The sequence below is a fragment of the Monodelphis domestica genome, chromosome 1, assembly GCF_027887165.1.
Source record: "Monodelphis domestica isolate mMonDom1 chromosome 1, mMonDom1.pri, whole genome shotgun sequence".
Classification (NCBI taxonomy): domain Eukaryota; kingdom Metazoa; phylum Chordata; class Mammalia; order Didelphimorphia; family Didelphidae; genus Monodelphis; species Monodelphis domestica.
Genome location: NC_077227.1, coordinates 647571862 through 647595295, shown reverse-complemented (window position 1 = coordinate 647595295; position 23434 = coordinate 647571862). Strand labels below are relative to the sequence as shown.

The window sequence follows — 23434 nt, the reverse complement described above, 5'->3', positions numbered from 1 at the left end:
GGTCAGAAATTTTACAAGGTGGATTTCCGTATTGCTTTTACTTATAGCTAACAAATCGGTTCTTTTTTATATGAAATTTATTTTTCTTTCTCAACAAATCCAGGTCTTGGATGTTCAGGAAAATATAGATCGTCAACAGGGTAAAGAGTATGACCAAGACCTTAGTGAGACAGAAAAAGCTATAGTCAGAGAAATGTGCAATGTAAGTTTTATGTGCTTAATTCTGTATTCTGTATTGAAGCTTCATCATAGCTAAGTTATTGCTCCATGAATACCTATTTTTTAAAAATGCTGACAGAATGACTTTTAAAATTTTATATGAAAATAAAACCAGTTACCCTATGTTTCATCTGCCATTTGATTCTGGAGCATTTATGAAAATAGTAATCCTATCATAAAACATTTAGGTCAGAAATAATTTGCAAGGTCTGTATGCTAGAACAATCTATGAAACTTTCTCAGTAATTCTTAGATTTACTATCCAAAATGGTAATATGCCATGGGATAATCATTTTATTTCCTTGAACAAAAATTTAAATAGCATCTTTATTTTGTAATTGTCCTCAGTTTCTTGCTTAGTGATGAACACATGATTTTTTAAGCTTGTATTTTTTGATACACTCTTGTTTAATATTATACTAGGAACATGATCATCATCTTTATAAAATTATTTTCTAGGTTCCCTCATATAAGAGATAATATATTTGTATTCAAAGTCTTTGTATTTACTCTACAGGAGTTGACACACTAACTCAGAAAGCACTGCTATGAATCTATATGTAGATGTAAAGGTAATTAAATATATGAAAATAATTATGTAAATTATACAAAAAGAAAAACACAGTAAGAACCAGTGTTTTATTCTCAAGATATATGTTCTATGTAGTTATTGATGTAGTAGGGATTTTTTTTCAAATCTCAAGCAACAGCTTAATGCTAATATGCTAATTCTGGGTGAAAAACACATTATAATTCAAAGAAGGAATAAAGGGATAAAGGAATTTATGAAAGTGGTACAGAGAATTTGGTAGAAGATTATTTGTATTAGAGAGAGGAAAACATGGCAGTTTTTTTATGAAATATTGGTTTATGCTTTCTAGAGATTGCTTTTCTCTTTACATATTTTCATTCCTTTTGAGTTCCAATTTTCTTAGAAGTACAATGCAAACACTAAATTTGTTGTGGTCAAAGTCTGCCAGCCCTTCTTATCTGGTAAATAAACAAATGTGTGGCAATTCTACTGAATTAAATGAGAATTGTATCTTTTCTTTTGAAGAGAATTGGAAATTATTATCTGATTCTCCTGTGAACTGTGGTCTGTCATTGGCTATTGTGCTGTTGTGTTTGCTTTTTCTTTTTCAATGCTTCCCAAGTCATTTGCTTGCATTTCCTAGCTTTATTTTGTTATGTTAAAAAAATTGTACATATTTCCCGTCCCTTCCCTTCCCTTCCCTTCCCTTCCCTTCCCTTCCCTTCCCTTCCCTTCCCTTCCCTTCCCTTCCCTTCCCGTCCCTTCCCTTCCCTTCCCTTCCCGTCCCTTCCCTTCCCGTCCCTTCCCTTCCCTTCCCTTCCCTTCCCTTCCCTTCCCTTCCCTTCCCTTCCCTTCCCTTCCCTTCCCTTCCCTTCCCTTCCCTTCCCTTCCCTTCCCTTCCCTTCCCTTCCCTTCCCTTCCCTTCCCTTCCCGTCCCTTCCCGTCCCTTCTCTTCCCTTCCCTTCCCTTCCCTTCCCTTCCCTTCCCTTCCCTTCCCTTCCCTTCCCTTCCCTTCCCTTCCCTTCCCGTCCCTTCCCGTCCCTTCCCTTCCCTTCCCTTCCCTTCCCTTCCCTTCCCTTCCCTTCCCTTCCCTTCCCTTCCCTTCCCTTCCCTTCCCTTCCCTTCCCTTCCCTTCCCTTCCCTTCCCTTCCCTTCCCTTCCCTTCCCTTCCCTTCCCTTCCCTTCCCTTCCCTTCCCTTCCTTTCCCTTTCCTTTCCTTCCCTTCCCTTCCCTTCCCTTCCCTTCCCTTCCCTTCCCTTCCCTTCCCTTCCCTTCCCTTCCCTTCCCTTCCCTTCTTTTTCCTTTCTTTTTCCCTTCTTTTTCCCTTCTTTTTCCCTTCTTTCTTCTTTTCTTTTCCTCAAGACTGGGTTTTTCTATCCCTACCAGGCTAGAAGTGCAGCAGCTAGTCATAGGCCCAATCCCACTACTGATAAGCACAGAAAAGTTGACTTGTTCCATTTCTAACATGGCCAGGCTTACCTTTCCTTATGTATCTAATGACTTTCCACTCTTGGGGCTTACCATATTGGTTCCAGATTTAGAGTGGACATCTGATCAGATTTAGTCCTACTGTAGCTCAGAACTTCAGAACTCAGTTAATCCACTAAATGCAACCTCTTGGTAGCAGACATTATAGACATGTGCCAACACTCCACCATTTTTTCTTATATTCTTCTAGGCACTCCAGTGTTGCCTCCTATAAATAATTTCAAGTGACCTTTTCCTTTTTTCAAGTGAACAATACTTCTCACCTAATAATGATGATGCTTCACTTTGATTAATAAACTAATCTGAAATAAGTAATAATAATGAAAGAATATTAAAGCTAGAAGGGGTTTGAGATATCTAGTCCAGTTTTCTCATTTAATAAGTAAAAAAAAAATTGATACCTGCTGAGTTAAATTGTAGCGACTTGCCTAAGGCCCAAGTGAGCTAGTGACAGAGCCAGTCCTGAGATCATGTTTTCATTCATATTGCCATACTCTTTTTACCATTCCAAGGCTTAGAATTATGATTCCTTTCCCTAGAGAATTCAAAGTAGTTTCCTTCAGAGGGCTGCTCTCCATTACACCTACTCCTACCATTTCTAGAAAAATGAAATATGACAAAACACTTATTGGCTTAAATATAGGGTTTTCAGACATTTTCCTATTTACTGATGAAATTTGTTAAATTCTGAACTGGGTTAGATGAATCAGTTTGAAGTTTTACTTTGTGATACTTTTTGGATGTCTTAAAATCCAGTTCATTAGTATTTACCTTAAAAAGAAAGATCTATTCTAAGTGAGAGTTTCTTTTTACTACTTATGATATGTGCTTTTCTGCATTAACTCTGTTGTCATTCCTTTTTTCTCTTTCAGCTTTTTTTTAAAATGTCCTGATTTTAATGAGGCAGACCAAGGATTTACTCTGACATTTTTTGAAACTAGATCACATTTATAGGTCATATTGACAGAGAACAATTGATTAAAACCAAAATAAAATAGGCATCATTGGACTTAATTGTATGCGTGCTTAGGAAACTTAATAAAGCTCAGGGAATAGTCCGAGGACTCAACACTCAACCCAGTAACATCATTCATTAGTCTTAGAGTGACATTTGGATTCAGTTTTAGCAGTTCCTCTCTGAATAAATCACCTAGTCTTTGTATACTTTCATCTTCCTATTTGTAAAATTGGCAAAAATATTATTCATGATCTTATTCATTAACTTAGTGATTATATGATGATATGAGAACCCCCCTGAAGAGCACTACATAAAGGTATCATTGCTACCTAAGAAACAGAAAGCTGACTTTTAGTGGTAATCTTAGATCTTCACAAATGTCAAATAGGCCTTATCAGGCTGCTAATTCCATGTCAATGGAATGTGTTCAGTGGATAACCTCAGTGGCAATCTCAAAGAACTGAATAACTACAAGTGCATTGTTACATGAGTCCAAAGTCTTGAGATTTTCTGCTCATCTTGAAATTTCTTCTTTTTGTCCTCTTACTTATTATTTGGGGGCCCTTGGTTCTAATGTAGAAGACATGTTCAGCTCAGTTCTAGTCTTTGAGAGTCTCCTTAAATCATACAGTTCTGTCCAAACTGGGGACCATTAGTTTGTAACTTTAGAAAAAGTAATATCCCTGGTGGATGGAGAGAAGACCTTAGGGATGAAGATGTCAATTTATGTTGTATTCTCTCCTATAATTATACTCATGTATCTCAGCAGTATCATATAGGATTGTTCCTAAAAGATGAGAATCTTTCCTTTGATTAAAAATCTAGAGAAAGAGACTGTGGCTTCTTACAGTCATTTGTTAAAGTGACTTTCCCCCTTTATTTTCAAATTAGATAACAAGGAGACTATCCTAACCCACTGAGATAGTAGATTGAAATGATTATTCCAATGTATAATTCCCCTTCAAATATTAAAAATGAAAAATTATAATACTCTGTCAAATATTCTAGTATGTCTAAAGAGCCATCATGACTACTAAAAACAGGAGTTACAATTTGCCTTAATTTTTTCAGAATTATTCAATGCTTTTGACATATGTGAAAGCAAATAAGTAAATAAATTATTAACTTGTTTTATACTTTTTTTTCTAGAATAATTTTTGCTTTAATTGAATTAAACCATTAGAATAGTATCTTCATAGTAAAACTCTCTTGAAGATAGAAAGGATTGTTGATGTTACCACATATGTTTTATATGTGTGTGTATATATATACACACACACACACACACACACACACACACCTTCAATGATGGTAGATTATTATATTGAGCACTCATTTTACTGGTGTTCTCAGTCTATATGTCTGCTTTCCAAAATTCCAGCTTCTCCAGTTGTCTCACTAAAAGCCTTTTCTCCTCCCCCCTCTCTCTTTCACCATTATATATTTTTTCAAGGCTATCATGCGTCCTTTTCATTTTGGTAATCTGAGTAATCTTTGTGTTTAACTACTAAGATGAACAAAAACAGGTGACATTAACTCTGGGTTGGAGTACCAGAAAGGCAGGATGATGGAGGGAGGAAAAGAGGACAACATTACTTACAGAATGTTCAAGACAAGATCATGATTTGAAGTTAGAAAAAAAGCCAAGTCTTGAACCAAAACACTCATTTCTTTTTTTGAACAAATGGATTATTTTGATTTCCTTTATTAAATATGACATTTTGTTAATATAGTAATATTATGGTAGTTTTGAAAAAAAGTTGCCACGTTAACTTTTATCTTATTTTCTACCAAAGTATATGACCTCACATAACAAAGAATCTTGGTTTGGTTATTTAAATGCTTCTCAGAATATTTCACTTTGTAGCCACTCAAAATCATTTTTAAAAAGAAACATATTATGTCCTCAGACCTTCAACTTGAATGTCTAACATTTACTTTAATGCCTTGGGAAATTGCCACTGACATATTTGTTCTCTTCTTTTAGGTTGTGTGGCGGAAACTTGGAGATGCTGCAGGTTCCTGTCCTGGAATTAGGCAACATCTGTCTGGGAACCAGTACAAAGGACCAATGTGAGAGGACTCCTGAATACAAAGAGATTAGCACTGGTGGTGGGAGAAAAAAGAAGACATAATTTCCACACACCTGGACTCAGAGGGGTTATGATAGGGTGGCTGTATACCACATCCATGTCTTCTTCGGAAACTTCAGAACAGGTCCCCCATCCTACTGGCATTTTGTGTTTCTTGCTTCTCTATAGTCAAGTGCAGTCTCTGAATCATGATGTCACTAATTTGTTATCTTACATATTTGATAACTAAAATGTGTTTGTTCTTCAAAATCTTATGATAATAGGATTTTTTCATGAATTAAGGATGTTCTGGTAGAGCTCTAGTAATTTTAACTGATGTAACCCAATGGGAACTTCCTACCATGTTATGTAGAAGCTAAGAAATGGTGCCTTCCAGCTTCCAAAGGCCCCTTGTCACTTGTATTTGAGTGTATAAAATTCTAGTTGCTGTTGCTTAATTTGAAAGAAATAGCTGAGTTTTCTCCCCCTGAAACATTCAATATTTGTATAGAGGTGCTAAAATTATTCTATGAATTCACTTTTCCAAACAGTAGTATAGAAAATCCCTGATAGAACTTGTCTCAAAACACAGTTTCTGGCCAACTGGACAAGTAAGCACTTTTGACCCCTAATTTTTAGGACACAGCCTGGAGGAGACCAGTCTGTTGGCCCACTCTCCCATCAGCATTAATACTGACAATTTGCAACATCAACAATCATGAGCTTACTTTAAGGGTTTCAAGCTGTGAGAAGATGTTAATTTTGACAATATTGTTTCCAGACAAGCTGTTATATTTAACAAACTCTAAGTAGACTTTAAAAGATTGCACTGCATTTTTGAAAAAAAAATTAAAAAAAAAAAGCTTTCCTTGCCTACTGCAGCTTTCTTTAAAAGAATTGTTTGGTGATACTCAACGCATGTCTTTGATTATTTTAAAACTAAAAACTCTTGTTCAGATTGCTTGAAGTTTGACCAAGAGACATGCTAACTATGCTTAGTTTATTTCATTTATTATTTGGGGGGAGGGGGAAATGTGTATAACATTAGACTGTGTGTAATGGAAATGCTATGATAGATATTTTGTGTTTATCCAAATAAATGCAATGAGTTTCTTGTATGAATATGCAAGAAGCCTGTGACAGAATGCTATTGCTTAAGTTTTTACTGTAGCTTAGGATAAAAGAGATAGGAATGCAACAATTGCCAGTTTTAAGGTTTATTCTGAAATACTAAGGGTTTAACTTCATAGCAAAAATTTTCTCTTTTTTGTGAGTTTGTTACATGTTGTATTAATTGACCATTTGCTAGTAGAATGTAAGAAATTGTTGTATACTTTAAAAAAATTATGATACTATAACGTAGGACCAGCCTACTGTTGTCTGAAAATCCTTGTGATTTAATTTTCATTGGAATTTTCTCTCTAATTACCTTTATTTGGTTAGATTTTAAACCAATCTTCCATTTAAGATGTTATATTTTAAAATCATTACTCTCCATTAAAAAATCTGCTTGCTATCTTTACATTTTCACAGTTTTCATCTATAAACTTAGATTGTTGTATTCCTATATAATTAAAAACATTTTAAACAAGTTTTTGTGCCTGCAGTAGACCCTGCAGTAGCTCTTCAAGGGACATTAGTCTTTTGACAAAACTCGTGTAAATTTTATACTGTATTAAAACTATTTTTTTAAAGTTCTGCATAAAATTGAGTATCAAGTATATGTGTTCATCTTAGAAATGGTAATAAATTATTTAATCTCACAGTGTTGTTTTTTTCTTTTCAAAAATATGCTTTCTCATAACTGTTAAAAGTCATTGAACATTATGCATCATTCCATGCCACATATATAGAAGCACTATAAATATTTGATGATGAAGGCTGCTATAATACTACAGAAGAATAATTACTTTTATATAAACCCTTAAGGAGTTTACTATTTACTTGTTCCTAAACTCATGACATTACCCACTGTAATAAAGGATATTCAATTCATTTTGCTAAACACTTATTTTTGACTATGGTCCAAACTCTGTGTTAGGCACTAGAGATAAAAAGACCAAACCAAAATGGTCCCTACCCTTGAAGACCTTATGTTAGATGTTCAAAAACATTTTGGGAACAATATTTTTCAACCTTGGAAATTTGCACTCATCCTTGGAGCCTTCTAATATCAATTGCCTTTCATTTAAATAGTGACACCTTGCTGTTAATCACTTAAAATATTTTATTTCATTTGATCTAACCTCTGTATATCATTCTATCAAACAACTATAGTGGCCATTCATACCCATATAGATAAAGAAATGGGAAAAATGGTTCTTATTCTTCTTCAAGATCTTGCAAATGAATAAGAAATATAAGAATAGGGATTCAACAAATCATAAGAATGAGTTCAATATTTAGAATTATCTAGCATAGATTTTTTCAGGAAGATTTATATATCCATATCTATATATCTATATCTATATCTATCTATCTAATTCTGAAACTGGCCTCGCTACAACATCTATCAATTATTCCTTCTACAATACTCGAATATTCCTTGCAAATGGCAGTCTTTCATATGTCTGATGATGGTTATCATGTCACTGAGAGGTTAAGAGACTCTGACAAGTTACACAATAAATACATGTGAAGACTTCCGGTCCAGATGGTGGCTTAGAGAAAGCTAAAGTCCAGATCTCCTGAAACCCTTCCTTACCAATCTCAAACCGAATGCTCCTAGGGCACCGAAATCCAAAACGATCAACAACATAGACCCCGGGAGTTTTCCCCCTGGACCTGGACCTGAATCAAAAGGTACGCCCCCCCCCCCAAAAGCCAGAACCCGAGACCACTCGGACCTAAGGGGTAGGCAGAAGGAAGGTCCTAGGACCCATCCCCCCCAACTCAGAGCACCGAGTCCAAGTCCGAGGCAGCAGAGGCAACCTCAGAGCCCCACGGCCTGTTATTCTGAAGGCCACTTCCTGAAAACAACCTGACTCAGTCGAGGGGGCACTCAGACAGCAGGGAAACAGAGAGAGAGAGAGACGGGGGAGCTCTTAACCCCCTGGGAGGAGCCCTTGGAGCTCCAGGAAGCCAAGGCCCCTCCCCCTCAGAGAGCAGGGTCATCTGGAACAACAGCAACCCTCAGGGCTGGCAAAAGGGCCTTGGGAGCCAGCTATTCTAAAGGCCATATCCTTAAAACAACCTGACCCAGTCGAGGGGGCACCCAGACAGCAGGGAAACAGAGAGAGAGATGGGAACTTGTAACCCCCTGGCTGGATCCTTCCATTGGAGTCTCACAAAAAAAGTCCCTGCCTCAAGGCATACTAAATTCAACCCAGGGAAAGCTAATCTCATTAGGAGCCCTCCAAGCTCTGGGAAGCCACAGCCCCTCCCCCCGCAGAGTGCTGGTGCTGGCTGGCTAAGGCACAGGAACAAGGGCCAAGCCAGGCTTAGAGCGTGGAAGTAAGGCAATGGAGAAGCATCAGGAGGGTGCCGAGGAGAGGAGGGCAGTAACAGGGACACACCAGCAATTCCTGGCTCCCAGGGATGACAGAATAACAACTGCATAGAACAATCTGCCTAGGGCTAAAACCTCTGAGCACCAGACAGAGATAAGAAAAGCTAATTCTCCCCACTCAGATAGAGATGGCAAACTCCACAGAAGCACAAAAGTCCCAAAATTAAAAAAAAAAAACAAGAAGGGGGCAACTTTGGACACATTTTATGGAGCAAAAATACAAAATATAGAGGAGATAGAAGAGGAAACACAAGCAAATGCTCAGATACCTTCCAAAGGAAATGGAAACCCTCCACAAACCCATGAAGAATTTGAATCTGAAATGATCAAAAAGATGGAAGCCTTCTGGGAGGAAAAGTGGGAAATAATGCAAAAGAAATTCACGCATCTACAAAAACAGTTTGACCAAACTGTAAAAGAAAACCAGGCTTTAAAGCAAGAACTAATAAAGCAAAGCCAAAAGACCAAGAGAACATAAAATATCTCACTGACAAAGTGACAGATTTGGAAAAAGAGGGAGAAGAGATAATTTAAGAATAATTGGACTTCCAGAAAAGCCAGAAATAAACAGCAAACTCGACATCGTAATACAAGATATAATCAAAGAAAAATGCCCAGAGATTCTAGAACAAGGGGAAAATACAGCTACTGAAAGAGCTCACAGAATACTCTCTACACTAAATCCCCAAAAGACAAGTCCCAGGAATGTAATAGCCAAATTCCAAAACTCTCAAACAAAAGAAAAAGTCCTACAAGAAGCCAGAAAAAGACAATTTAGATATAAAGGAATGCCAATCAGGGTCACACAAGACCTTGCAAGTTCTACTCTGAATAATCGTAAGGCATGGAACATGATCTTCAGAAAGGCAAGAGATCTGGGTCTTCAACCAAGAATCAGCTATCCAGCAAAACTGACTATATACTTCTAAGGGTAAGTATGGGCATTCAACAAAATAGAAGATTTCCAACTTTTTGCAATGAAAAGACCAGAACTCTGTGGAAAGTTTGATATCGAAAATCAAAGAGCATGGGATACCCGAAAAGGTAAATATAAAGGAATGGGAAAAGGAAAAAAATGTTATCTTCTTCTTTTACTTAAACTCTCTTCTATAAGGACTACATTTATATCAATCTATGTATACTAACATGTGGGGGAAATGTAATGTGTAAATAGGGGGAAAAGAAAGACCAAATAGAATAATCTTTCTCACACAAAGATTCACATGGGAAGGGGAGGGGAAGAAAACTCCTATAAGAAGGAGAGGAAGAGAATTTTTACTTAAACCTTACTCTCAGGGAAATCAACTCTGAGAGGGAAAAACATCCAGATCCATTGGGATCTTGAATTCTATCTTACCCAACAAGGGTAGGGAGAAGGGAAAACCAAGGAGTGGAGGGGGAGAGGGAAAACAAAAGGGGAGGGGAAAAGAGGGGGGGAAGGGGAGGGAACAAAAAGGAGGGAATAAAAAGGGAAACATATCAAGGGAGGGGACAAGGGGGACCAATTTAAAGTAAATCACTGGACTAAAAGTTAGAGCCGAAGAAGAAAAGGTTAGAACTAGGGAAGGATATCAAAATTCCAGGGAGTCCACAAATGACAGTCATAACTTTGAATGTGAATGGGATGAACTCACACATAAAACGTAGACAAATAGCAGAATGGATTAGAATCCAAAACCCTACCATATGTTGTCTTCAAGAAACACACATGAGGCAGGTAGACACCCACAAGGTCAGAATTAAAGGATGGAGTAAGACCTTCTGGGCCTCAACTGACAGAAAGAAGGCAGGAGTGGTAATCATGATATCTGATAAAGCCAAAGCAAAAATAGACCTGATCAAAAGGGATAGGGAAGGTAATTATATTTTGTTAAAAGGGACTTTAGATAATGAGGAAATATCACTAATCAACATGTATGCACCAAATAATATAGCACCCAAATTTATAATGGAGAAACTAGGAGAATTGAAGGGAGAAATAGACAGTAAAACCATATTAGTGGGAGACTTAAACCAACCATTACCAAATTTAGATAAATCAAACCAAAAAATAAATAAGAAAGAGGTGAAAGAAGTGAATGAAATCTTAGAAAAATTAGAACTAATAGACATATGGAGAAAAATAAATTGGGATAAAAAGGAATAAACCTTCTCAGCACCACATGGCACATTCACAAAAATTGACCATACATTAGGTCACAGAAACATAGCACACAAATGCAGAAAAGCAGAAATAATAAATGCAGCCTTCTCAGATCACAAGGTGATAAAAATAATGATCAGTGAACGTACATGGAAAACCAAATAAAAAACTAATTGGAAATTAAACAATATGATACTCCAAAATCATTTAATTAAAGAAGAAATCATAGAAACAATTAATAATTTTATCGAGGAAAATGACAATGGCAAGACATCCTTTCAAACCTTTTGGGATGTAGCCAAAGCGGTAATCAGAGGTAAATTCATATCCCTGAGTGCATATATCAACAAACTAGGGAGAGCAGAGATCAGTCAATTGGAAATGCAAATAAAAAAACTCGAAAACGATCAAATAAAATCCAGCAGAAAACCAAACTAGAAATCCTAGAAATTAAGGGAGAAATTAATAAAATCGAAAGTGATAGAACTATTGATTTAATAAATAAGACAAGAAGCTGGTACTTTGAAAAAACAAACAAAATAGACAAAGTACTGGTCAATCTAATTAAAAAAAAGGAAATAAGAAAAGCAAATTAACAGCATCAAGGATGAAAAGGGGGACAGCACCTCCGATGAAGAGGAAATTAAGGCAATCATTAGAAATTACTTTGCCCAATTATATGGCAATAAATACACCAACTTAGGTGATATGTATGAATATATACATAAATACAAACTGCCTGGACTAATAGAAGAGGAAATAGAATTCTTAAATAATCCCATATCAGAAAATGAAATCCAACAAGCCATCAAAGAACTTCCTAAGAAAAAATCCCCAGGGCCTGATGGATTCACCAGTGAATTCTATCAAACATTCAGAGAACAGTTAATCCCAATACTATACAAATTATTTGACATAATAAGCAAAAAGGGAGTTCTAACAAACTCCTTTTATGACACAAACATGGTACTGATTCCAAAACCAGGCAGGTCAAAAACAGAGAAAGAGAACTATAGACCAATCTCCCTAATGAATATAGATGCAAAAATCTTAAATAGGATACTAGCAAAAAGACTCCAGCAAGTGATCAGAAGGGTCATCCATCATGATCAAGTAGGATTTATACCAGGGATGCAGGGCTGGTTCAATATTAGGAAAACCATCCACATAATTGACCACATCAACAAGCAAACCAACAAGAATCACATGATTATCTCAATAGACGCAGAAAAAGCATTTGATAATATACAACACCCATTCCTATTAAAAACACTAGAAAGCATAGGAATAGAAGGGAAGTTCCTAAAAATAATAAATAGTATACATCTAAAACCATCAGTTAATATCATCTGCAATGGGGATAAACTAGATGCATTCCCAATAAGATCAGGAGTGAAACAAGGGTGCCCATTATCACCTCTAGTATTTGACATTGTACTAGAAACACTAGCAGTAGCAATTAGAGAAGAAAAAGAAATTGAAGGCATCAAAATAGGCAAGGAGGAGACCAAGTTATCACTCTTTGCGGATGACATGATGGTCTACTTAAAGAATCCTAGAGATTCAACCAAAAAGCTAATTGAAATAATCAACAACTTTAGCAAAGTTGCAGGATACAAAATAAACCCATATAAGTCATCAGCTTTTCTATATATCTTCACCAACACAGCTCAGCAGCAAAAACTAGAAAGAGAAATCCCATTCAAAATCACCTTAGACAAAATAAAATACCTAGGAATCTATCTCCCGAGACAAACACAGGAACTATATGAACACAACTACAAAACACTTTCCACACAGCTAAAACTAGATTTGAGCAATTGGAAAAACATTAACTGCTCATGGATAGGACGAGCCAATATAATAAAAATGACCATCCTACCCAAACTTATTTATCTATTTAGTGCCATACCCATTGAACTCCCAAAAAATTTTCTTTACTGATTTAGAAAAAAACCATAACAAAATTCATTTGGAATAACAAAAGATCAAGGATATCCAGGGAAATAATGAAAAAAAAAACAACACATATGATGGGGGCCTTGCAGTCCCAGACCTTAAACTATATTACAAAGCAGCAGTCATCAAAACAATTTGGTACTGGCTAAGAAACAGAAAGGAAGATCAGTGGAATAGACTGGGGGCAAGCGACCTCAGCAAGACAGTATAAGATAAACCCAAAGATCCCAGCTTTTGGGACAAAAATCCACTATTCGATAAAAACTGCTGGGAAAATTGGAAGACAGTATGGGAGAGATTAGGAATATATCAACACCTCACACCCTACACCAAGATAAATTCAAAATGGGTGAATGACTTAAACATAAAGAAGGAAATCATCAGTAAATTGGGTAAACACAGAATAGTATACATGTCAGAATTTTGGGAGGGGAAAGACTTTAAAATCAAGCAAGACATAGAAAGAGTCACAAAATGTAAAATAAATAATTTCAACTACTTCAAATTAAAACACTTTTGTACAAACAAAACCAATGTAACTGAAATCAGAAGGGAAACAACAAATTGGGAAAAAATCTTCATAGAAACCTCTGACAAAGGTTTAATTACTCAAATTTATAAAGAGCTAAATCAATTGTACAAAAAATCAAGCCATTCTCCAATTGGTAAATGGGCAAGGGACATGGATAGGCAGTTCTCAGATAAAAAATCAAAACTATTAATAAACACATGAAGAAGTGTTCTAAATCTCTTATAAGCAGAGAGATGCAAATCAAAACAACTCTGAGGTATCACCTCACACCAAGCAGACTGGCTAGCATGATAGCAAAGGAAAGTAATGAATGCTGGAGGGGATGTGGCAAAGTAGGGACATTAATTCATTGCTGGTGGAGTTGTGAACTGATCCAAAAATTCTGGAGGGCAATTTGGAACTATGCCCAAAGGGCGACAAAAGAATGTCTACCCTTTGATCCAGCCATAGCACTGCTGGGTCTGTACCCCAAAGAGATAATGGACAAAAAGACTTGTACAAAAAGATTCATAGCTGAGCTCTTTGTGGTGGCCCCAAACTGGAAAACGAGGGGATGCCCATCAATTGGGGAATGGCTGAGCAAATTGTGGTATATGTTGGTGATGGAATACTATTGTGCTAAAAGGAATAATAAAGTGGAGGAATTCCATGGAGACTGGAACGACCTCCAGGAAGTGATGCAGAGCGAGAGGAGCAGAACCAGGAGAACATTGTACACAGAGACTAATACACTGTGGTATAATCGAACGTAATGGACTTCTCCATTAGTAGTGGTGTAATATCCCTAAACAATCTGCAGGGATTTAGGAGAAAAAACACTATTCATAAGCAAAGGATAAACTATGGGAATAGAAACACCGAGGAAAAGCAACTGCCTGACTACAGAGGTTGAGGGGACATGACAGAGGAGAGACTCTAAACGAAACTCTAATGCAAATATTAACAATATGGAAATGGGTTCGAATCAAGAACACATGTGACACCCAGTGGAACCATGCGTCGGGTATGGCGGGTGGGGGGGAGGAAAAGAAAATGATCTTTGTCTTTAATGAATAATGCTTGGAAATGATCAAATAAAATATTATTAAAAAATAAATAAATACATGTGAGGGGTAGGACTTTGAATCTAAATCTCCCTGAGTTCATGATACCTGTAGATGAGGAAATTGTGTGATATGGGCTTTGTAGGATTATTTCCTACCATCTTCCTTATTATCACTCTACTCATCAATGTCCAGCAGAAATCTACTTTCTTTTATCTCAAGCAAAATTTTTTTAGCTCCCAAGGGAGAAGATGGTTCAAGTCAGAACCATACCTTCTTTGTATTGAAAATTTATTAGAAAAATTTCTGACAATCTATTTTTAGATTGTGGGTTACAATTCAATCTTCCCAATAAAGAAAGAGTTAAGTACCTTCATTGTTACAATCAGGGGATTACAATTTAATCTTCACAATAAAGAAGAGCTAAGTATCTTCATTGTTACAATCAGGAGATAGCTAAATCCAATCTTCACATTTCCCATGCCCAGTGGACAGTTGGTTTTTTTTTCCCTTCCAGCTACAACCTTAAGTTAGAAAATAAATTGAAGAGCATGTATTCAGATCACAGGAAGAAATGAAAGTGATTTTTAAAAGAAGGAATACAGTAGAGATGGGTCAAATTTGGTAATTGAAATTCTAAGCAGGTCAATCATAGAGAACAAGCCTGTGCTCACCTCTCTCTTTCTCTATCTCAGTCTCTGTCTTTCTGTTTCTCTGTCTCTCTCTGTCTGTTTTTCCCCTCCCCTGTCTCTCTCACATACGTATATATGTATACTTATATGTTCCATATGTATACACATACAGACATATAACCACACAAACATCAATATATGTTCTATATATGGGATATTTATGTTTTGAAGATCTCAGACTGCTTCCCTTTGGACTGACATGTGGTGAGTGAAAGGCTGACTCCTTTCCTGGATTTTCTGAAGGGATTAGCCTCAGGAGAGACCTACCCTCTTGAGAGAGACTCCCTGCATACTCAGGTCCTCAGCTCAAGGCTGGGGCCCCTTTGGCTAAGGACTAACTAGCTCTGCCTGGGTTGAACCAGGACCAGAACAAAATACTTAGTGTGTAACATAAATATCTTACCCTATCCTATCTATGATTTTTCTTACTTTCACTCTTTCCATATTTCATAAATAAATTGTTAAAATAAATCTCCTTGGAATTAATTATATTCCTGGTGACCCTACGCTTGAATAATCCAGTCCAGCCCCTCACATTTCTATCCCTTACAGTATACACATGTATATCCACATGCATATTTATAAACACATGCATGCATGTATGTATATATCATATATAATTTCCCCTTAAATTAATTTAGAAAATTTGTCAGAACAAATTAACAATGAATGAATCAATTTCATCTCCCCTCTTCTTTAAAAATTTTTTTTCTTAATGCTTGCAGTGTCCTGCAGGTTTAATAGCTTATAGGAAATTAAATCATGTTTTCTGACTCTAAGGCTAGCCTCTTGCCTATTATACAACAGTGCTTTTCAAGCCTTGTAGATTGACCATATATAAATATATATCATAGAAATTGACTGATAATACTATGGGGATAATGATTCCTTCCTTCCTTCCTTCTTTCCTTCCTTCCTCCTTCTTTTCTCCTTTTCCCTCCCTCCTTCCTTCATTCCTTCTTTTAAAATAGTTAATCATTTCTATTTTTTGCCCATTTAGACTTAACTTTCCAATTAGTCTAAGTTAGAGAGGCCTTATTTATTAAATGAGAAAGAAATATTGTTCATTTTCCCACATACAATCCTTTAAGCTAGCCTTAAGTACTAAGAGATGATGTGATGAAGATGAGATTAAACCTGACCCTGAGGATCCTAGGGTCTGACTTTTAATTAGAGGTGCCTGTTCACATCATGGAAGATGGCTACAGAGCACTTAAGCTCTCTCAGATCTTTCTTTTTTTGAACTGAAATCGAGATATTCATACCTTGCTGTCTTCCTGCCTCACTAAGATCCTATAAGACTTGAGGAAATCATGTCTTAAGAATGCTTTGGGCTTCTGGGAAGAAAGGTGTTAAATTGATTTTCATCTGCAGCATTACTAGCATATGGATTTTTTAAAAAATGAAGCTTTAGAAATATGGATGTTTTGCCAATTGTGACAACCTCTCTTGTTTTTAAAAAACAAGTGGATCCAAAGGATGGAAAAGGTAAAATATGTTCATCTATTGTTATCTTCTCTCGCACACACAAAAATAATATTTTATTAAATTCAGGCAAGAAAAAAAAATCTTGACCATACTAATATTGCCAAATAGTAGGCAACTAGGGGCAGTTTAAATCATTTCTGTTCTGACAGCTCAAACATCATTCTGGGCATTTACAGTGTTAGTTGAAGGGTGAGGTTAAGAAGCTCAAGAGGCATAGAATTAAATAAAGTCCTTCAATATTTCTAAATGAGAAAAAAAGAAATCATCTGGCAGTGTTGCCCAGGTGATTTATCATAGCAGTTATCAATTTCAGAATAAAAATGTACTATACAAAAAAAAACCCATTATTTCCATGGTAACAATTCCCAATCTCCGTCTAATGAAATAAACTCAGAGTGGAAGTGGAAACTCAGGGGTGGAAGAAGAGAGAGAGAGAGATAGACAGACAGACAGATAGACAGAGACAGAGAGACAAAGAGACAGAGACAGAGAGGTAGACAGAGAGATAGACAGAGAGTGGAAGACAAAGAGAGAGACACAGAGAGACAGGGAGACAGAAAGACACACACACAGAGAAATCTCTTGCATCTGAAACACATGAAAATTATAGACATGTGAAGAAAATAAGAATATCATAATGAATTCTAATGATAGCTAGCATTAAATGAGTACTTTAAGGTTTGAAAGGTGCCTTACATATTTGATCCTCATAATGACCCTATAAGCTAGGTACTATTATTTCGTCTCCATTTTGCAAATGAGGAAATCAGCTGAGAAAGACAGATTTTTGAACTCAGGTCTTTCTGTCTTGAAGCTGTGTAGGGTTCCATGTAATATATAAAGCTGTCTCGTGACAGGCAAAATGTTTAAATATCCCACTTGTTAAAATCAGTTAATCAAAAAGAATGTTCTTCCTTAATGTTCTTCACTCATTGTGATGTGGAGGTAACCTTGACTTCCCATAGGCTATATATATATATATATATATATATATATATACATATATATGTATATATATATAGGGAAGCTCCTCACCTGACACCCAGCTCTCACTTGTGGCTCCCAGTAGCTGCTAGCATGCGGCAGCGGCCACACCCTGGGCAATGGCTTCGACAGGCCGGCTAAACCTTGTGAGGGTAGCCATCAGGTCGCCGACCCCTGGTGAACCAGGGCTTTGCTCACCCAGCATGTGAAGACTGCTTCGGCTGAACAGATGGAAGAAACCAATAAGAAGGTTCAACGGCTGAGATGGCGACACAGCAAAGCACTGTGGGGTGCTTAGGGTGTGTTGGAGCACAAAAGACAACACGGCCATCCAATGCAGCTGAGGAAGTCTCCAGGTGTAACGATTTTTCGTGCCAATGGACCCAGGCTTCCAATGCCGAGAGAGTGGGACTGTCTCTGTGCATCGACTTGTCCACTTAAATCTTCAAGTACAGGTGTCTTTGTGCACAAAAACGCACAAAGACAATCGTCTTCGTCGGTTCGAGAGACAACCAACCCATAGGCTATGCCAATAAAGGAAAGACCCTCCTATGACACTGAAAGTCTTCCAGTATTGCCCTAGAACTCCTTTGAAAGAATGCCTTTTATCTGAGAAGTTCCTAGCTCAGTTGAAAGAAGTTTATCACCAGGTTGGTATAGGATGATGAATGTTTTTAGCCACAATAATTCCTAAAGAGAGCCAGTATGACATGATAGATAAGCCTGGATTCAAGCCCTGCCTCTGATGCATTTTGCTCTGTGTCCTCAAGCAATTCTTTTAGCCTCTCAGTGCTTTAGGGCAGTCTATAAGTTTTGGAAAAGGTGCTGATTTACATGGATAGAGAGAGTTTTCTCATCTGAAAGTGAATTAATTCCAATGAAATCAGAGGCCCTGTCCCTGATCTATATCCTTTGGAGGCATATTAAGACCAAGGCCAAAGCACCTGAGGAGAGCTGGCATCCCAACATATTTGGGTATGCAGAAACCTCAATAACAGGTTCAGGATCAACATTTCTCCCAAATCCCTCTGGTCCACTTTCCAATTTGGATATCACTCATGGATGAAATCATACAACCTTGATATGGAAATACAGAAAAATCTACCCATGACTCCAGGAACACCAATGGAAGTTAAATAGAGCCTGCAAACATATTTCTTATACATAATTGGTAACACATGTCTACTTCGATTTCTTACAGAATGACTGCAATCCAGAGTGAAAGATCAATGGCCATCTGCTGGGATTCTTGTTAATTACCTCTTCTTATGGAGTCTAAAGGGACTTTTCAGACTAGAGGAACAATTAACACTTTATTCTGGCAGTTATTTGAGACAAAGTAAATAACGGTTGGTCCATCTACTACCTCACAGTACTTTTGTGAAATGGGTTTGTGAGGTGGATTTCATAGAATAGCAGGAGTAAGTGAGGTTGGTTCTTCAGAGAAAGGAAATGAAAATTAATATGAAATGTTATTTCTCAAGAAACTTTCATTTCTTAGAACAGAGAGAGGACTCTATACCTTTTCAAGTGTCAATTCTCCTACCACACTGTACTTCCCCTTCCCCTTTCCTATCTATGTTCCCCAATTGCTTCAAAAACTTTGGTAAAACACATCTCACCTAGGCAGGTTTCCTTGGTTAGTCCTTACAGTCTGATCATTCATTTAGTCTAGATCTCCTTAGCACTCCATGTACAAAGTGTTCATGGAATTTGTATGAGTAGCAGGTGTTTATATAGTATTTGAATGTTTGCAAAGTATATTACATATTATCTTATTTGATTCTTACAATAACCCCATGAGGGACAGGTTATTATTATCATCCTCATTTTATAGATGAAAAGACTGAGGCAAAGGGAAATTAAATGACTTGCCTAGGGGTTGTGATATGTTGCTACTAATTAGAGAAATGTGAAGCAAAGTCATTCAGTGATTTCATCTCATATCTACTAGATTGACAAAGATGAATAAAAAGGAAAATGAATATTTTAGAGACTATGAGAAAATGGGAACATCAGTGAACTATTGGGAGACTAGTGAATGAGTACAACCACTCTGGTATCATACACAAAAAGATACTAAATGATGTATGTCCTTTGACTCATCTCTATCAGTATTTGGTCTGTACCCAAAAGAAGTCAAAATAAGAATGCAAAAATATTTATAGCAGTCATATTTTGAAGTCTTAAAATTTGCATATAAAAGAATTTTGAAAGTGATGAGGCATTGGTGTAGGGCAGTGATGGTGAAATGTTTAGAGACCAAGTGCCCAAATTACATCCCTCATGCCCTCCACCTTACTCTAGACAGGGGAGGGAAGAAGTGCTCCCATTGGGCTGCTAGGTAGAGAGGTGAATTATGAGAGAAATGTCCTCAGGCATGAGTGGATAGAGGGAGGGGAGGAGCCCCCTTCTGCACAAGTACCATAGTTTCACCACTCTGGAATGCACATTCATTCAGCTGTGTAGTTGAAATCTTTCTTTATCAAATGTTAAACAACCTCCATGCCAATGACAATTAATATCACAGATCAATTGCAGAATTTCAGCAAGACACTTGGAAGTCTTGATTAGTGTGCAATGAGCCTTTTTCAAGGAAATTTAATTTCTGAGAGACCCTGCTGATGTGACACACCCAATTGCAGCCTCTCCTATTACACCTTTGTTTTCTACATTTGCTAAATCTATCCTTCTAGAGGTCTAAGTCCCCTGTCTTCATCTCTTTTTCTTTCTGATAGGAGTGAGTGGATGTTGAGGATGTGAATGTAAAACTGATGAACTGCCTACCTGTTCTCCTTGATTCTGTCTGATTTACTTGCCACAGGTTACCGCTATATTTCCCAAGTAATTCATACATAATGGTCGATTTCCCCTCTTTACATTTACCATTTCAGAATAGTAGAAATGAAGGATCCAAATAAAATCAGATATTGGCTAACCTAAGGTTTAGTTTGGAGAATAATGATATTCCTTTTTTTTTTCCTGGTTCAGTGGATTTCAACATTTCGAGCTTTGGTTCTTGTCTATGAAGATTTTTTATCTTCCCTCAAAGATTTCTCTTTTGGTTCATGGTTCAGTAAAATTATTAGCATTTGAATTGGCTTCAGTTCTTGGATCAGAGTTCAATTTAGCTGAAATCTGTGTGTTGTATGTTAACAAACAGCAGTATTTGTAATATTGACCCAAGGCAGCATGTGTGTCAATCCTTCACTTCTCTCTGGCCTGCACCTAGATCCTATAGCTACACAAAGACTAGAGTACACATGCTTTTATCCAGTTTGGCAGTTGATACCCTTTTAAGCTGTACTGGAGTCAAGTGGCTAGACTGTCCACTGTCATTACTACCCTTTTACCGCCCCAGAGTTCGTCATATTCTCACTCTGCAAAACATCAGTTTGTGATTTTTTTTGATAATAGAAATGAGAAGATGTTTGAGCTGCCCCTTCCCTAAAGTCAGTTATCTTTCATTCTTAATGAATTCAGTCTTCTCTGCAGTTACATGTTGCAAAGGTGGCAGAATTCCCTCAAGAAGCAATGAAGTGAATATACATGGCACAGAGCTGCAGACTTCAGAATGTCACTCTCTAAGAGAGTAAGAGAGAGAAGAATCTCAGTATTTTGGCATGGAATTGGACCTTGGTATTTGACCTTTGAACACTGTCAGGTGTTTCTGTTGGCCAGGAATATAGGCATCAAGCAGTAAAGTGAGAGGTGACTGGGAAGCTGTTAATGAAGTTCATATATAGAAAGAGCCAATATTCAATATCAACAGACAGGTCGAGTCAAGCTTCCTTGATGATTCTTCTGACCTCTTCACATGTGTTTTGCATAAGGAGCAATGGAATACCTATGGAATACTATAGTTCAATACTTGAGATAAAAGTCAGAACTCAGAAAACAAAAGGAGCAGGACCAGATTTCTTTTTCTTTTCTTAACCTTCTCTATATTATCATTCATGTTTTGTTAATTTCTTTGGAGACCATGTCTCCCTAATTTTTCTAAAGCTAGAAGTACAGTTGATACTCATGGGCTAGTCCCATTACTTATAAGTATGACAATTTTAACTTGTTCTATTTTCACCCTGTCTTTACATAACCTGGTCCCCAGTCTCTGGGGACTCACCATAATGGGACTGGATTTAATCTGACCATCTGATTAGCTTAGCCTACTGTAGCTTGGAACTCTCAAGCTCAAGCAATCCATTAACTTAGCCTCCCCTGTGGCAAGGATCAGAGGTATCCACAATCATATCTAGTCTGTATTTTGTGTTTTTGTGTCAATGAAGAAGCATTTATTAAAAGCCTACTATGTACCATACACTGTGAAAAGCTACAAAGACAAAAATAGGAAAAAAGAAATAAATTCTGTCCTCAAAGTGCTTACATTCCACCAGGGTAGAAAACATATATTTTCATTTACTTTATTTTATATGAATATATATGCATATGTTATATATGGTTTTTATATTTATAATATATAAAATATTTATAAAACTTATAAAATAAAGTATATGAAAATATATAGTTAATAAATATAAAATAATTAGAGAAAGAAGTAATAGACCTGTAAAATACTAAGTTAATGAAGTTCATATATCTATCTATCATATTCCAGAGTACTTGGATTTGTAACAACAGCAACAATAATAGTTTGGCAAAACCATCTGATAATGTGATTGTGCCTGATATAGCATGCAGCATTTCACACAAATAGTCCACCAGTTCTTGATTCTGAGGAAGGGTTTTACAACATTAGACATCCAGAACCAGTACTGACCATTGGAGCTGACCTGAGTTTCATTGCAAATCAACTCTTATTTTGTATTACTTTAAGTGTTGTGCATTTTGTTATTTTGGTACTGCTTTCTTCTCTCTGTGTAACTTCATAAAATTTTTCCACTCTTCATGTGAAGAAGACTAGGATCTTATTTTTTTTTTATTTTGTTCCTTCTAAATTTTTTAGAATGGAATTTTGTATTTAATTTATGTACACCTTGAAGCTGACCAACAACTTTATATGCATTAAGCTAACGACTTATTAGAGAAACTAGACCCAGAGAATTTAGTTCATATTAGGAATATTCCCCAAGCACTAAGAGGATTATTATTTAATAATTATTATTTTATTGTATTTATAATTTACAATATTTATATGTATCATAATATAACATAATAATTTATAATTATTATTAAATTTAATAAAATATTAGACTCTTCATATTCTAGAATTTTAGTGAGAGCTCAGGCAAAGTGTCTCCTTTACACTGGCAGGGTAGATTGTAAGGTATGCAACCTCAGAAATATCCAAGGAAATACCAGTGATCATATGATCTGTTTTTAGACTACCTGAATAACCATATAATCCATATAATCTTGCCTACTTGACACAACCCAGGCCAGGATAGGACCAAAAGCATTAATGACTGAGGATATTTTCCAACTAATTTTGTCTAAAACATATTTGAAAGTTAATAAGGACTTATGGAAAAAAAATCTCAATCAATCAAATCTGTACTGATGAGGGCGTGGTTGCTGAGGGAAGATTTTAAAGAAATATTCATATATCTATACGCACACATACATATATACACATAAATATGTTATTCAATATATACATACATTCCAATTTATACATATGTATGTCTATATGTGCACATGCATGCATTTATATTTAATGTATATGTCTCTATATCAATCTCTCACTATCTATCTCATTATCTCACTATTTGTCTGTCTATCTGTCTGTCTATCCATCTGTCTGTCTATCTATATCTGTCTATCTATCTATATCTTTATAATGCAACTACTATCTCTAG

General features: G+C 36.4%; 1 protein-coding gene across 5 annotated transcripts in view; it reads left to right on the top strand.

Annotated features, from left to right (window-relative positions):
* The window catches only part of CCDC85A (coiled-coil domain containing 85A), a 260019-nt gene extending 252987 nt beyond the window's left edge, over positions 1–7032 (top strand). For 3 of the 5 annotated variants that reach the window (XM_003339681.3, XM_001375101.3, XM_001375075.3), the window contains one exon: positions 5185–7032. In XM_003339681.3, coding sequence (XP_003339729.1) covers positions 5185–5274 — 90 coding nt within the window. In that variant the 3' untranslated portion in view covers positions 5275–7032. Of the gene's footprint in view, positions 1–103; positions 203–5184 lie in introns of all 5 variants that reach the window. The other 2 variants (XM_007476801.2, XM_007476800.2) reach the window with 1 other exon arrangement.
* Positions 7033–23434: the final 16402 nt, after the last annotated feature.